The 17,166-nt window shown below is 35.2% G+C and overlaps 1 protein-coding gene across 5 annotated transcripts in view; it reads right to left on the bottom strand.

The window, feature by feature from the left end:
• TENT2 (terminal nucleotidyltransferase 2) overlaps positions 1 to 17,166 on the bottom strand; it is a 63,450-nt gene that overhangs the window by 32,630 nt on the left and 13,654 nt on the right. For 3 of the 5 annotated variants that reach the window (XM_070468608.1, XM_020914587.2, XM_070468610.1), the window contains 4 exons: positions 3,982 to 4,096; positions 3,800 to 3,891; positions 1,862 to 1,940; positions 179 to 248 (listed from right to left, as the gene is read on the bottom strand). In XM_070468608.1, coding sequence (XP_070324709.1) covers positions 179 to 248; positions 1,862 to 1,940; positions 3,800 to 3,891; positions 3,982 to 4,096 — 356 coding nt within the window. The remainder of the gene's footprint in view (positions 1 to 178; positions 249 to 1,861; positions 1,941 to 3,799; positions 3,892 to 3,981; positions 4,097 to 17,166) is intronic. The other 2 variants (XM_070468609.1, XM_020914594.2) reach the window with 1 other exon arrangement.

Below are 17,166 nucleotides of genomic sequence, written 5' to 3'. Positions count from 1 at the left end.
GCTAAGAGTTAAGCATGATCAACTGCTCAGATTATTTAAAAAAAATCGTCTAAGAGAACAAATCATTTCCAAAAACTAATGAAGCTATTATGCAACAGCACACCCTCCTTAATTATCTACCTCAGAAGAATAGCTAAAAATTATCTAAAGCAACTGAAAAAATTCAGTAACTACTTACCTGACTTTATCCCTGAACTTCACAATTGGCACTTTTGCTCGAATCAACTGAGGTCTCTCAATGTAACTAGCTGAAGGATAAAAGATAAAACGGGTATCTGTAAATGTTTCTCAAATTAATAGTATTCCAATGAACATTTCTTAAAAGTAGTATTTTACTTAGCTAAAACAATTTAAGAAAATACAGTCTTTGAGAGAGAAAGCAAAGATAAAAGGATATTATCAAATTCTTCTAAGACTAGAACTTCCAAAACCATATAGAGGGTTTTATATATTAATATGCTATTTTTAGAAATGTGGTCTAATACCTAATAACACCTATAAAGAATTTCATCAGAGCATTATAGGAGAAATATCTAGGCCAGCAGCAGGGGGATAACTAAATTCTGCTATAGCACGTGGAAGATACCATGGCGTCATAGAATCACATGTACAGAAAATGTTAAATGTAGAAATGCTGGCAACATAATACATGGGACAGTGAAAAATTCAAATAAGTATGAAAAAAACATGTATCAAATTTTTGTACTCCACCAAACTTAAATACCACATGTTAAAACTAAAACTTTTGTTATAATGCTTTTATCACCAAAATTATACATCAAGCTTCAAATACAATTATGTGCAGGAATTTAATGAGGTATAATGAAAAATAAGATTAAGAGTTAAAAGTAGTAAAGGCTCACACATCAACAAGCTATACTCCTCAGGCAAGTCACCAAACTCACTGATTACCCCTTAATCTGACTACTCCATTATTAAAAACACTAATAAAAAAAAACACCTTTCATTTTAAATTACATGACCTCTAAGGTCCTTTTCACTTTTTATATTTTATGATTTTAATAATAATTATTAAAAATCCACTTAAGGTAGGAATTTCTCCTTTATTTTACAAATGCAAAATTCAAGTCCACTGAAATAAATCTCTTGCTTTCTTTCCTACAACTGATAAAAGTTGTTCTTTATCAGTTGTCGTTCAAGGGCAATAACCTGTTAAGTGACTTTGTATTTTCCACCTTAAAGTCTAACACATAAGAAATATTTGTTAAATAAATGGACAAATAGTCTATCCAAGATCACACAGTTAGTGTGACTTCAAATGTCCACAATATTCTGTGGAAGTTTAAATTATTTGAGATGGCTTAACTTGTGGATTAAAATCTGCTTTGTCACCTTATTCAAAGAATAAAATCTTACAATAAAATGGCCTAATTCATTAATTTTGCTTTCAGTTGGAGTGATATATTTGGGCTTTGGGTTCAGTGATCACATTTTTAAAACAAGTAAAGATGTCTGTCATTGCAAACAGATGAGATGTTCTCTTCCTCACATAGAGGTAAGACTTGTGTATCTTTTGGCTTTTGAGATACTCTGCACTGCAGTTACTTACATTCATGCTTTAACTTTCCTAATAGCGTTCAGCTGTTTGAGGAAAAACTAAAGCTTACATATCTCTGAATTCCTGACTACCTTCAATGAGACAGCTTGCAAGTAGAAAGAACTGGCAAATAAATGGTTACTTTTAATTAAAAGTTAAATTCACTTGGGAAAAAGAATCCGCATTATACCTAATCTCACCAGAAAATAAAACAATTCTTATCAGAAAATAAACACAGTGAGAGACATTTTAAATAAATAGTTATGTCAAATGACATATGAACATGAGGCATGTCAGACTTACAAAGTCTAGTACAGAAGTGTTTGTGGACTAAGGTGAGTATATGCCGTGCTTCAGTCTTCTGATTTACCTGAAAAAAACACTGAAAAGTTAAAAATAAAGTTTTTTCATTATCTTTCTAAATTTAATGTTTTATTTTCTTAATGTATCTCAACAACAAAAAAAAAACATATAGAGCATACTTTTCATTGGAGTTATTTTTCAATATACATTAAATTAATTATTTAAGGGTCAACCTTTATGCTATCTTTAACATTAATATTTCTAAATCAATTTCTGATTTTAAACTTAAAAGCACAACTTTAAAAGAAATATTGTAACAGCTATATGTCATTTTTTCCTTTAGTATAAATGTACAAGAAATAATCTGCAAGAAAAATATAAACAGAATTTTAACTTTCTGTAACACGTTTTATTTCCCTATCTAGATTGTGAGTTGTTTAAAAATAAGGTTCAAATCCATGGTGTTTCATTGTAAGTTGTGACAAGCATGATTCAGACATGTGAACAGATGGAGGATTAAAGGTCTGTCTAGTCAAAGCTATGGTTTTTCCGGTAGTTATGTATGGATGTGAGAGTTGGACTATAAAGAAAGCTAGGCACAGAACAATTGATGCTTTTGAACTGCGGTGTTGGAGAAGACTCTTGAGAGTCCCTTGGACTGCAAGATCCAACCAGTAAATCCTAAAGGAGATCAGTCCTGGGTGTTCATTGGAAGGACTGATGCTGAGGCTGAAACTCCAATCCTTTGGCCACCTGATGAGGAGAGCTGACTCATTTGAAAAGGCCATGATGCTGGGAAAGATTGAGGGCAGGAGGAGAAGCAGATGACAGAGGATGAGATGGTTGGATGGCATTACTGACTCAATGGACATGGGTTTGGGTAAATTCTGGGAGTTGGTGATGGACAGGGAGGCGGGGCGAGCTGCAGTTCATGGGGTCGCAAAGAGTCGGACACAACTGAGTGACTGAACTGAACTAAAGTATAATCTAACTGCATGAGAAAAAGTTTTAATTAAAACTCTAGTATTCTTCATTATGTTTACTATTTCTGAGGCTTTTCTTTTTTTCAGTTTTCCTTTATATGCTATCAAAGCCTAGAAAGTATCTGGAGTTTCTTTCCTGGAATAAATCTCTGATTTGCAGTAACTAGAAAGTCACTTTTGTTACTAGACTAACAGGAATAATATTACCATTCAATAGAGGCTTTTTTATTTTTTAAGAGGTGAAATACAAGGCATATTAAAATTACACTGAAATTAATCTTCAGTAATTCAGAAGAGACTTAAGCATATTCAAGAGGCTGCTCAGGTGAGTTTAATAAACAAAAATTTTTGTGGAACTAAGGACACACAAGAGTATCAGTTAACAGGAAATTCAAATAAATATAATAAAAAATAAAATTTGGTTGCTAAGTATGAAGAAACAAAGTCAAAATATCAGAGATAATTACTTTAAATCACAATAGTCTTATTTTACATTTCCGAGAAATCTCTCTTTAATTCCCAAAATAAGAACTCCAAATCCCATAGTACTTTCAAGGGAAAAATAATACAGATTAAAAACATAATCACTGAGAATTCAAATGGAAGGAAATAAATCAAGCAGATAAAAGACAAGCTCTTCCTCTTTGCTGCATCCTGGTATCATACCCAATCCAATGGCATTTCAAAATTAAGATATAGCTCTTTAAAAACACACAGTGAAACTGCCTCACTTTAACAATTTAGAAATAAATTAATGCTATAATTTATTTTTATTATATACATGCCTTAAAAAAAATAGAAGCAACAGCATTTCCTGAGTTTCCTTGAATTACTATAAACAGAGAATTCAAAGAAGCAATTAAAACAAAGCAGGGTTTTCTCCCTCAATGACTTTTATATGAAATTTCTTAAATGACTTAACATGAAAAACACACATAAATGTTTCATTACTTACTGGTTCCTCTTTAACAACTAGACATAAGTCACCATCACTGCTCCGAGTACCAAATCCATTTAAAGAAGACCCAACTAAAAAAAGTCTGCTTTCTAGAGAAACAGAAGAGAATTATAAGATGTTATTTTAAATTAAAACAGGAATGCATATAATTAAAAAGCAAGCAAAATAGGGAAACATACGTGGAAATAACAGTTGAATTTCTCTCTGAAGCTCTGTTCGACAGAGTTCTTTCTTCTTTAAATCACTTACTTGCTGCTGACATGCTTCAAATAACTCCAGTATCTGCTGACTCAACTTAAATGTACCACAAAAAAAGTAAAAATTTCATTCAGAAATGTAAGTTACCACCATATTAAGAAGTATAAAATTACTGGCAGTATTTTTAAAATAAATATATATTATCTCCTTAACAATTTCTAATATAAAACGACCACTATTCAAGTAATTATTACTTAGTATCTGAAATAGTTAACAATTTTTACATAGTAAAGTATCATTGACAAGTCACAGATAACATAAATACATATTATCTCCATAACACTTTCTAATATAAAACTACCACTATTCAAGTAATAATAATTACTTAATATCTGAAATAGTTAACAATTTTTACAAAGTATCACTGACAAGTCACAGATTAAATAAATATATATTATCTCCTTAACACTTCCTAATACAAAACTACCACTATTCAAGTAATAATAATTACTTAGTATCTGAAATAGTTTACAATTTTTACAAATTAAAGTATCACTGACAAATCACAGAGAATTCATGAGTATAATTCATAGGTCATCATACTATAACCTTCAGTTACTGACTGTTTTTATATGGGACATGAACTAAGAATGGTTTTTATATTTTTAGAGGGTTATAAAAACAAAACAAAACAAAAATAAGCAACAGAAACAAAGTCTACAATAATCTACTTTCTGGCCCTTTAAAGAAGGTTATCCAAGCCCTGGTATTCATACCATGAATACCAAGTAAAACAGACTTCAGAAAAGAAGTCCCTGGTTGTCTGCACTCATGCAAACCACCCTCTTTCCTATTCTTACAGCACTGCCCTGAGACCTGCTTTCTTGTGGCCACCTACGGACAAATCTCCCTGTTTATCTCACTTTCCAGTTCGTACTTTCCCCTCCAAACGACCTCTTGCCATCACCATAGGTCCCTTACCTACAGTGGGGTAAGTATCATGACATACTCCCACCATTTCAACTTCTTTTACTCCAATATTTTTCATCAATGTTACACAGACATAACAAGATTATTACAATAAAACAGAACTTCTCTAGCTTTGAAATTTTAAATTCCAGTATACAAGATAGACCTCAATCTCCTGTCCAATTCTCACATCTTCTTGAGAACCACACAGACCTGGATTCTCTTGGATCCTCTCTTTCTCCCAACCCAACAGCACCTGAAACAGCATGATTTCCTTCCCTACCCAGTCTATACTCCACAATGCATCCCTTGAACCATTCTCTTTTATCATACCTTAACATTATACCGTCGTCATGCTCTAACAAAACCCTAATTTTAGGTTCACTATATACAACCACCTTCTCTGCTCTTGTTTGTGAGTTGCTAACTGGAAAAAAATAAAAAATCACAAAATTGGCATGTTGCAAATTTACAGTTTAAAAACTAACCTAAGATTTAACCCATAGCATCTCTCAGCAATTACTTTAATATCTCTGTTTAGATACTGCTTCCATTTTTCACCATCAGCATTCCAAAATGTTTATACCTTTCCTCAAGTTCCCTATACTTATCTCACTTTCTTCAGCAGATAACGTCACATTAAAGTTTACTAAGAAAATTGAAGAAACCAAATGTGACATTTCTCAGCTTCCAACTACAAACTTGCAAACTACTATGTGAATGAAACCTCATCTCCCTACCTCTCCTGTCGGACAACCTGTCTTGTTTCTCAGTCCAAAGCTAATCCCTCTACCAAAATTACTTCTGTATCCACCCCTTTTGGTCACCTCTGGGGCACAAACACGCCATCAGTTTTTTGACCTGTCTTTTGCATTTTCAACCTCTCCCTCTCCAGGCCTTTCTCGAAGTCCATGACCAGGCACAAGTCTCACTCATCATTTAAAATATTTTATCATGTTTAGAACACTCATTTTAAGAAAGCAGAGGCAGTCAGGATAACCCGGCAATGAAAGAGACACAATTTTTTAATATCCCTGAATAACCATCCCCCCAAAACGCTACAGACCCCAGTTTGATCCCTGGATCAAGATCCCCTGGAGAAGGGAATGGCAAAGAGTCGGACACAACTGAGAGACTGACAAAAATAGACTAAGCAACTATGAGGAAATAAACAGATCAAACCATCCAAAATAAAAATGGCCAAAAAATACAGCATAACTGACTACATATTACTCATGAATTCTAAAATACTGCAAGTTAGGACCAAACACCAACAGCAGCAAGACCCACATGGTATCAGAAACATAACAAGAAGAGGAAAGGGATTTGGGACAGCCCTGGAGCCAGAACAAACAGAAATCAAATTACCTAGAAGTACTACCTCCCACTCCCTCCCTTAAATTGACAGTTTCAATTCAGTGTAAAACAGCAACTGAAACTCGGAAGGGGCTTCACAGGCTACAACTCATATAAGTAAATGCAAGAAAATCACACAAACATCAGGAATCTGAAAACTAACTGAAACTCCCTTCTAAGACAGAGCAACATACCAAGCAGAAACTGCCAGGAAGAGAATCTGAACTAAGCAGTACACAGTCACTGGGGTAAAGGAAAGTCTAGAACAAGAAAGATTCTGCCCCTCCAGAGGACATCTGACAATGCTGAGAAACAGTTCTGGTTATCAGTCATCATACCTGGGGGAGTGGGTACCACAGGGCGGCCCAGAAGGCCACTGAATATCCTACGATGCCCAGGACAACTCCCTGCAGCAAAGATAGCTGACCAAAAGTGCTAATACTGCAAAAAGTGAAAAACCCTGATCTAGATAAAGGCAGAGAAGGAAAGGAGGAAAGGTCTCAGAAGACATATTTTTGAATATGTTATATGTTATGTTATGTTTACATAACAGCAGAGGATTCCTCCAGCCACAAACCTAGCAAAAGGCTAGCTTACCCAACCCTCATCTAAAAGTAGTATACTGTAGTTATTTACTCGATGAGAGTTGTGTCCGACTCTGAGACCCCATGCACTAGAGCTCACCAGGCTCTTCTGTCCGTGGGATTTCCCAGGCAAGAATACTAGAGTGGGCTGCCATTTCTTCTCCTGGGGATCTTCCTGACCCAGGGATCAAACCCGCATCACCTGTTTGCCAGGTGGATTCTTTACCACCAAGCCACCTGGGCTTCCCTAAAGCCATCTTCCTCGAACATAAGTAACAGAAAAGAACCGGAATCTCAAAGAGAGGTGATAATGGGAGGACAGAAAAAATATCTGAAGAAATAATGCCTAAAAAGGATTCAAGTCAATTCTCAAAGTTTTTGTAAGAAAAATTCAAAGAGTAACATTCCTACAGATAAAGAAGCATACCAGAAAGACATGTTCACAAAACTAATGAATATTTTAATATAATATACAGAACCAAGGTTTTCTCTCTCATTATTAATTTCCTAAAAGGATAACTGACTATAAAGTATACATAACTGAAAAAAATAATTGGAAGTTTACATTTTTAAAACTTATCAAAAGCAGTAAAAACATGAAATATCTAGGAATATAGAGAAATTAAAACATCTAAATAAATAGATAAAAGAAAAAAGTTACAGGATTTAACATACCTGACACTTCTAAACTTAACCATACAGCTACAGTAATCAAAACAGTATGGCACTGGGAAAAGGACGGATAAAAAACATAACAAAAGAGAATACTGAAATATTTATGAAATGCTATGATACCTGGAATTTGCTTCAAGCTACTAAGGGAGGGAGGTACAGACAAAATAAGATTGGTCAAGTGTTGGTAACTATTAAAGCTTGGTCTGACGAGGATTTACAATACTACATTCTATTTTTTTATATATTTGATACTCTCCATAATAAAAAGCTTTTTTTTAAGGCATTCATATTTACAAAAAGATTTTCAAAAGGCCTCCAGTTAAATTGGTTAATCTAAAATTTTAAATGGCACTTGAATAATTAAATTTTATCTACCTAGAGCAGGGTTGGCAAACCTTGACCTGAAGGCCAAAAACTGCCTCTGGTCTGTTCTGTAGGACTAACCAACTGAAACTGATTCTTACATTTTTAAAGCACTGTTTAAAAATGAAAGAAAAGGAGACAGGGCCCACGTAGTTCACATGTCTAGAATTTATTAACTGGCCCTTTTATCAAAAAAGTTGTGTCAACTCCTTGATCTAGAGAATCAGTTAGGCAGATCAAAACTGCTGTAAGTCAGAATATATACATCTGTTGAATAACAAAGAGGAAAATTTGGGGGGAATTCCCTGGAGATCAAGTGGTTAAAACTTGGTGCTTTCAATGCATGGCTGGGCCCAGGGCTCGGCTCAATCCCCGGTCAGGGAACGAAGATTCCTCAAGCTGCAGGGCACAGCCAAAAAATAAAATTCTTTCATTGGAATGACCATGTTCATGTGGAAACACTCACACATGGAAAAGTTCATGATTAGGTAGAAAATAGGAAATTCCACATATTTGATCCTCTCCCTTTTCTACAGTTCTGGGAAGACTTCTTCTCTCTCAAGTCCTATAATGGAAATCTAACGGATTTTCATATGAACAAATTTTCCTTCCTATCTAGTCACATTATGGATTAACACTGTCAAATTATGTTACTGTATCTTAGAATAGATATTTAAGAGTCCAGATGAGAAAAAAATACAAAAAGAAATGCACATATATGCTGAAACAAGACTTAAGAGAAACATTTCAAAAGATGGTTCAATGGCCTTATAACTGGGAAAAAAAGAAAAATGTCTGATATGAAATCCTGGCTAAAAATCCAGAAAGATAAAGACCATTACAGTATACTAACACATATATATGGAATTTAGAAAGATGGTAACAATAACCCTATATGCAAAACAGAAAAAGAGACTCAGATGTATAGAACAGACTTGTGGACTCTGGGAGAAGGCGAGGGTGGGATGTTTCAAGAGAACAGCATTGAAACATGTATATTATCTAGGGTGAAACAGATCACCAGCCCAGGTTGGGTGCATGAGACAAGTGCTCGGGCCTGGTGCACTGGGAAGACCCAGAGGGATCGGGTGGAGAGGGAGGTGGGAGGGGGGACCGGGATGGGGAATACATGTAAATCCATGGCTAATTCATTTCAATGTATGACAAAAACTACTGTAATGATGTAAAGTAATTAGCCTCCAACTAATAAAAATAAATGGAAAAAAAAAAAAAAGAAATCCTGGCTAAAAATCAAGCAGAAAAACATTTAGGTCACATATGTAATAACAAGCTGACTATGCATAATGGCATTTCAAAACCTTTTTTTGTTTCATTCAAAAGTGAAATGGTCCTTGTTTTCCTTAGTTTAAAAAAAACCTACTGCAACAAAGTTATCTGTAAAACAAATTATTCTTAAAGTTGCTTAAATCTCTATAATACTAGAGTTTAGGCTGCCTGCCACATCTATTACTTTAAAATTACTTGTAGAAGATATATTTCTCACTGTATATAAAAATTATATCTTTGCAAAATTGCATAAGAAAATAAGTTTTCTAATACAGATTTAAAATATTAAAATATTTCTTCCAAATATCAATGTTCAATTTTCCTAAAAAATATTACAACCTAGCCTCAAAAGAAAGAAAGAAAAAAAGTGAAGTCATTCAAGTCATCTCCAACTCTTTGCGACCCCATGGACTGTAGCCTACCAGGCCCTTCCATCCATGGAATTTTCCAGGCAAGAGTACTGGAGTGGGCTGCCATTTTCTTCTCCAAGGTATCTTCCCGACCCAGGGATCGAACCCAGGTTTCCCACATTGTTGGCAGACGCTTTACCATCTGAGCCACCAGGGCAGCGACTCAAACTCAGACTCAAACCAAATTACTAATTAGGCTATCATTGTATGAGATCAACACAAGCCGCTAAAGACAAGTTAGGTATGGATTTAGAGTCTGAAAAGTTTTTAAATGAGCCAGTAAAGCTTCAGGTATAACTTTTGCATCGTATTCTCAGTAGATTCTCCATCTGTCCCTAGAAGCTGGGTCCCCATGTAAAAGAAAGTGAATAAACCTTTCAGCTGGCAGTATCAAAACTTGATCATTTACAACACATGAAAAAGAGCAACAGGTTTTAGCTAAACATAAGTGCCATCTACAAATAACAAACACAAAATAGCAATGACAGAAGAAATAAAGTTAAATATTGTACAGATAACAGGCCATTAGGTCACAAACACTTCAACAAAAACTGACAATTCCTCAGGTTCTCTCATTGCCACATTCTTTGTTACCATGAAACTGTAGGAAAAGCTGGTACTAATTAATAAAGCTAGATATGAATTAAAAGTTTAAATTCATTCTTGATGCTGAATTCCTTTTCTCTTCAAAGTAAATAAAACAGAATCAGGGAAACATCATGCTGAAAACAACCCACTCCTTACTAGCATGTTAAAGCACTATGCTTTTTTGTATGGCCACAAATTAGAGCCTTCCTAATTCATCAACTAATACAATGATTAGGCTGTCTGAATAACTGATTTTTTTCCCTGAAGCCTGCTTGTTTTTAGGCACATACAATTACCTGACCTTAATCAAGAGAAAACTGCCTAATAAAAGGATGGAGAAAACATAGCAAGCTTTCATTTGAAGATCTCTTGGGCTGAGACTTGGTCTAAATTTTCTACATGAATCTACGTCTCAGTGGCTTTAAAAATGTGACTGACACAGACATTATAAAGATAGAGCCCTAAGAATAAATTTAACCACTGAGGTAAAAGAGCTGTACACTGAAAACTACAAAATACCGATGAAAGAAATTAAAGACTATAAATAAATGGACAGATACCCATTCATGGATCAGAAGAATTAAAATTATTAAAATGTCCATAGTATCCATAGCAATCTACAGATTCAATGCAATCTCTATCAAAATTCCAATGGCATTTCTCACAGAACTAGAAAAAGCAATCCTAAAATGTATATGGACCCACCAACGACCCAGAACAGCTACAGCAATCTTGAGCAAAAAGAACAAAGCTGGAGGCATGACACTTTCTGATTTCAAATTCTATTACAAAGCTGTAGTAATCATTAAATAGTATGATACTGACATAAAAATGAACACAGACCAGTGAACATAATAGACAGTCCAAGAAAGAAACCCACACACATATGGTTAACTAAAGGGTGTCAAGACTACATAACAGAAAAAGGACAGTCTTCAACAGTGTTGAGAAAACTGGATATCCACATGCAAAAAGATGAAACTGGAGCCTTATCTTACAACGTACACAATAATCAATTTAAAATGAATTAAAGACTTAAATTCAAAACCTGAAACAGTACACTCCTATAAGGAAAGATAAGGGGAAAACTCCATGATCTTGGTCTTGATAATGATTTTTTGGATTTTAATACCAAAAACACAGGCAACAAAAGCAAAAACCAGTAAGTGGAACTATGTAAAACAAAAATATATCTGTAAAATAACAATTAAAAAAGAGTGAGAAAGAAAAGAGAAAGTGACATACAGAATGGGGGAAAATATTTCCAAACTATGTATCTGAAAAGGGGTTAATATCCAAAATACATAAGAAACTCACACAACTCTAACAAAAATACAAATGACCCAATTTAAAAATGGACAAAAGACCTAAAGAGACATTTTTCTAAAGAAGACATACAAATGGTCAACAGGTACATGAAAAGATGTGCAGCATTGCCAAGCATCAGGAAAATACAAATCAAAACCACAATGAGATATCACTTCACACTTGTTAAGAGGGCTATTACCAAAATGCAAAAGGTAAGTGTTGGCAAGGATCCAGAGAAAAGGGAATCCTTATACACCATTGGTAGGAATGTAAATCAGTATAGCCATATCAGAAGACAGCATGGTGCCTCCTCAAAAAATTAAAAATAGAACTACTATGTGTTCCAGCAATCCCAGGACTGGGTACATACCCAAAGGAAAAAAGTATCTGTCTCAACAAGGTATCTGCACTCCCGTGTTCACTGCAGTATTATTCACAGTAGCCAAGATATGGAAACTTAACTGTCCACTGACAAAGAAAATGTGGGGCGTCTATATACACATATACAATGAAATATTATTTGGCCTTAAAAAAATGGAAATTCTGCCATTTGCAACATGGATGAATCTGGAAGACATTAAGATAAATGAAATGAGCTAGACACAAAAAGACAAACACTGTATGATTTCACATGTGGAATCTACAAAAGTCAAATTCACAGTAGCAGAGAATGGAATGGTATTTACTAGGGAAGGGAGCAGGATAAGGAAAATGGGGAAATGTTGATCAAAGGATATAAACTTCTAGTTATAAGATAAATTAGATATGGAGACATAAAGTACAATATGGTGAATATAGTTAATAACAATGTACAGAACACTTGAAATTTGCTTAGTGATTTATCACTAAGTGATAAATCACTAAGCAAATTTCAAGTGTTCTGATCACAAAAAAAAAAATTATGTGAGGTAATGAATGTTAATTATCTTGACTATGGTAATCATTTCACAGTGTATACACACATCAAAACATCATGTTGTATACCTTAAATATTTACAATTTTCATTTACCACTCATATCTAAGTAATGCTGGAAAATTGATAAGTGATGCAGGCAAATACATATTTCAACTACTTAAAATTCAGTGAACCAACAATTTACAAATATTTTACCCCCTTTTCAATTTGTTGTTTCTAAATAAGGTTAAATACTGAAATTTTTAAAGATAAAGCCTCTGAGAAATCTGTAAGATAACGGACTCCAAACTGTTTCCCCTAGGGTGCCAAGAGGCTCCATAAAACTTACTCCTTTCCAAAATTAAACATTACACAAAACATCTTGAACAATTCATTCATAATTATGTTTTTACTTTACAGTCAGTACCAAGAAAACTTCAGCCTACCCTTGTCTCAACTCAAATTCAGAATCAATTACTTCAATTCACATAGTATCTTCAAACTATCCAGAATTTCTGAAGAACATTTTTAATAGATGGAATTCAGGAGTTCAGACAACTCTGATCACTGTAAACTTCCATATTTTTTTTTTGTCCAGGCAACTACATCTTCTTAGAAAAGTATTTGAGACTTTTTACTTAAAAAGTTTCGTTTGCTAATATAGTGACTTCAAAAACAGAGAAGATTTTAAAATGGAGAAACAATTTAAACTTAAAACTTATTCATTTTCATAATCTTAATTTTTTAGGTTTCAAACAGAATTAATTTTCAAACTAATCAAAACATTTAATACATTCCCCTGGAACTCACTAAAGCAGCTGATTCATTATTATTAATAATAAATTCATTATCACCAATGTTAAGTGAGCCCTCTAACTACCTAGCAAATACTGTGTCGAACCTCCACTCTGCTTCTCTGGTCAGCCTGAAGTGGTAAACACTACCTCAAGCCATCTCCACTGTCTTAAACCGCATGCATCCCACTACATCCTCTCTACTCTCAGATGGCCTTGCACAGTAATTCAAAGAGAAAATATGAAGGAGCCATTCAACTAGGGGAACTCTTTCATACCATATTTACCAACTTTCTTGTAACTGCACCTATCCTCTCCTCCTATCCTCCAGTTTCAAAAAAATTCTCTCTTACCTAAAGTCAATGTCTCCGTATATAAGCAGGACCCATGCCCTTTCTACCTTCTAAGGAATCTTATTCATAACTGTACTTTTTTTTCCACAGTAGTCAATTTTTCTCTCTTGACTGAATTTTTCCAATAAACATTTACATGTGCTTAAACTTTCTCCCACCTCAGAAACAAAATTTTTAAAAACGCCTTTGTTCTACCTTTCCATCTCTGGCTCCTCCCCTTCACAGCCAAACTTCCCCAAACAGTTGTGAACATGCTTAGTTTCCGTTTGTTGTCCCAGTCTTTCCTCAACCATTTCAGTGAGTATTAGATCTCCTCTCTCCATAGACAATCATATCCATACTCTTAGCTTCAATTATCATCTATATGCCAATGATCACCAAATGTACACTTCTGGTCAATACCTTTCCTTTGAGTTCCAGATCTATATACATTCAACCATCAACTCCAAATACCTAATCTGATGTTCCAAATGTATGTTTAAAACAATATGTACACAGAACTCATCAGATACCTGCTCACCCTCCAATCCCTATTAAACACAGATACGCCTGTATCTGGCTCCTCTTGGCCTTTTGTTCTGTCTCAGTGAATGGTACCACCATGCCTCCAGTTATAGAAACCAGAAACTTGGGAGTAATCCTCAGTATCTTCTCTATCTAAACCAGTGGTTCTCAACTAGAGGCACTTTTGCCCCCCAGGAGACATTTGTTAATGTCTGAAGACATTTTTGGTTCTCATAACCAAGGATTAGTGGCATCTAGTGAGTGAAGTCAGAAATGTGGCTAAAACATCCTAAGATGCAGGGGATAGTCCCTCCATACCAAAGAAAGTTGGTCTAAAACATCAGTGGTACAGAGGCTTAGATGATCTAATCTAATAATGCATCATCAAATCCCATCAACTTCACTCTCCCCAACAGTTTAAACCCATCAATTTTTCTTCCTCTTAACTATCAGCACTTCCAAATTCAAAGAATTACCTTTTACCTAGTATCCAATAATAACTTCCTACTTCCACACTTGTGCAACTGCTTAAAATGAAGTCAAAACAATTTTTAACTCATCTCTTTCTTGCTTAAAAAAAGACCCTGAATAGCTTACCAAAGTTCTTAGGTGAAAACTAAAATAATATACAAAAGTCCTTGCATGATCTGCCTGATTCCCCACTTCTACCACACTTCAGCAATTTTCCCCTAAATCACTCAAATTCTGGCCACCACATGGCCTCCTTTCATTTCTCTGCAGACTGCATGCTCCTTTCTATCACTCAGTAAACCTTCAAACACACTGTTCTTCTCTCTAAAGTATTCTCTCCACCCCCAACATTCTTTCACTAGTTAACTCCTACTCACCCTTCAGATCTCAGCTCAAATATTATCTCCTCCACACCATCATGGAGCTAACTCTGCACTTGTCCTTTGTAACACTTATAAATATATAAAGTTGCAATTCGCATGATTATTTCTAATGGCTCTCCCTCTCACTATGTACATGGTAAAGAGACCATGAATATTTAGAAAAATGCTGTAAAACAACATTTTAGCATACAGTCAGCACTCACAAATTTTTGTTGATTACTAAAAAAAAAAGTACAGAATCTAATCTACTTCAGGAGTTCAACTGTCACTTTTATATCTCGGGCCCCAACCATGCTTCTGAAATATATATGGGCAGCTCAGCTACAACATGTTTTTCTTCAATACCAATTAGCTTACAGACGATTGATAAATTAGGCAATGGTATCAATTTGATGTATTAATTGGACTGATTTGTATGTGGAGCGGAAATTGTGGAATTGCAACCTTTACCAAAAAATAAAAACAAAAAACAACAAAAACCCTTAGCTTGGCTGCTCACCAGCAGGAGTCCTTACAGATCTAAATCAACTAAAAATAAGTGTCTGCGTCTCGGATTCCCCCTCAAAAAGCATAAACATACCCCCACCCTCATGGAGCTCTCCGCTGGTATATTTCCTTCAGAGTCTCACCTAGCAGCTGACTCACTCACTCACAGCTCCACCTTAACTGCCTCGTCTCAGTGACCCCCACAAGGCAGCATGTGTCAACTGTGTATTGTATATTGTTTAATATCCTTTGCAATAGCACCCAACCATGCTAAGCCACATACCTGATCTATCCAGGTCATCTTCTAAGGGACTGATTATTGTTCTTCAGAGCATTCTGGTTCCAAAACTCTTTAGGTTTTGCATAGTGTACTCCCAAGCCCTATTTCCCAATGGCCTTAGCATGAAATCTGCAGAACATGAGGCCATTCAAGAACACAAATGTTACAGCAGATTTCCTCATAGTTCCAAGCGCTGAGGAACATAACTCCTGACTACTTCCTCAATCAGCTTGAACACTCAAAATCTGGGCTCCTCATCTCTGTTAACAGTCCAGAACCGAATCATTAAAGTTGCTGATCTCTCTCTCTCCCTCTCCCCCCACATTCAATCATTCCACACAGGTATCAATTTTCCTTATACATGGTCTCTCACATCTTTTTCACCACCATCCACCATAACTGAAAGCTCCAGCATCTCTCATCTGAAAAAAACTTAACAATTAATAGCCTTCAAGGTAATTATACCTCTTTCCAGGCCCTCCTTATTCCAAACCAGACTCCACTAAACCACAAGAGCTATCTTCCCCCAAATGCAAATCTAATTGTGCTAGTCCTCTACCCAAAAACCTTCAACGGCCTTCCACTGTGCGTTCAGTCTCAAACCGCTGCTCCACTTTATTTCTCATTGAGCCTCCCACTCATCTTAAAATCCAGTAGAGATAAACCATACAAACTGTTGACAAAGAAACTCAGTAAATATTAGCTTTTACTCTCACAGATGACCTACTTTTACGGTCAATTCTAAGAATGTCATCTCCCTACCCTTTATTTTAAGCATCTTACGTTCCTTCTCTTTATATTATTAGAGACAAAGGTCAAATCTTGGTTGTGTCACTTACTAGCTGTGACCTTGAGCAAGTTATTTAGCTTTCTGAGCCTCAGTAAAATTAGGATAATATCCATGTCATGGGGTTGTTGAAAAGACTAAATGACATAGCATATGTAGAATGCCTGGAAGAGAAGAGACATTAATAAATGTTAGTTTTCTTAAAAAGTGTTCACTTAAAGAATGAACACAGAAATGAACTTGCCTTCTTTCTCCCAGAACTGGCAAGTAAAGAGTAGCACTCAAAGAAACTGGCTTAACAATAGAATACTATTAATAATCTCTATCCCTTGAGGTAAGTGCTTATGCCAAAAGCTTAAGATTTAGGAGAATTTTTTTCTATGCTATTAAGCAAAGAAAAGGTTATTGACATGGAACCATATTTTACTAGATGATTTAACCTAATGTTATTAAATTTACTGAGACTCAATATATTAATAAACCTTATCCATATGCAGAACTAGAAGTTAGTTCCAGTATTTAACTATTTACAAATATGTATGTGTGTGTTAGTTGCTTAGTCGTGTCCAAACTCTTTGTGACTCCATGGACTGTAGATCGCGAGGCTCCTCTGTCCTTGGGATTCTCCAAGCAAGAATACTGGAGTGGAAACTGAGAGCGTCAATACTTATG

Source organism: Odocoileus virginianus, chromosome 6 (assembly GCF_023699985.2).
Source record: "Odocoileus virginianus isolate 20LAN1187 ecotype Illinois chromosome 6, Ovbor_1.2, whole genome shotgun sequence".
NCBI lineage: Eukaryota > Metazoa > Chordata > Mammalia > Artiodactyla > Cervidae > Odocoileus > Odocoileus virginianus.
This window is presented reverse-complemented; position numbering and strand designations above follow the sequence as displayed.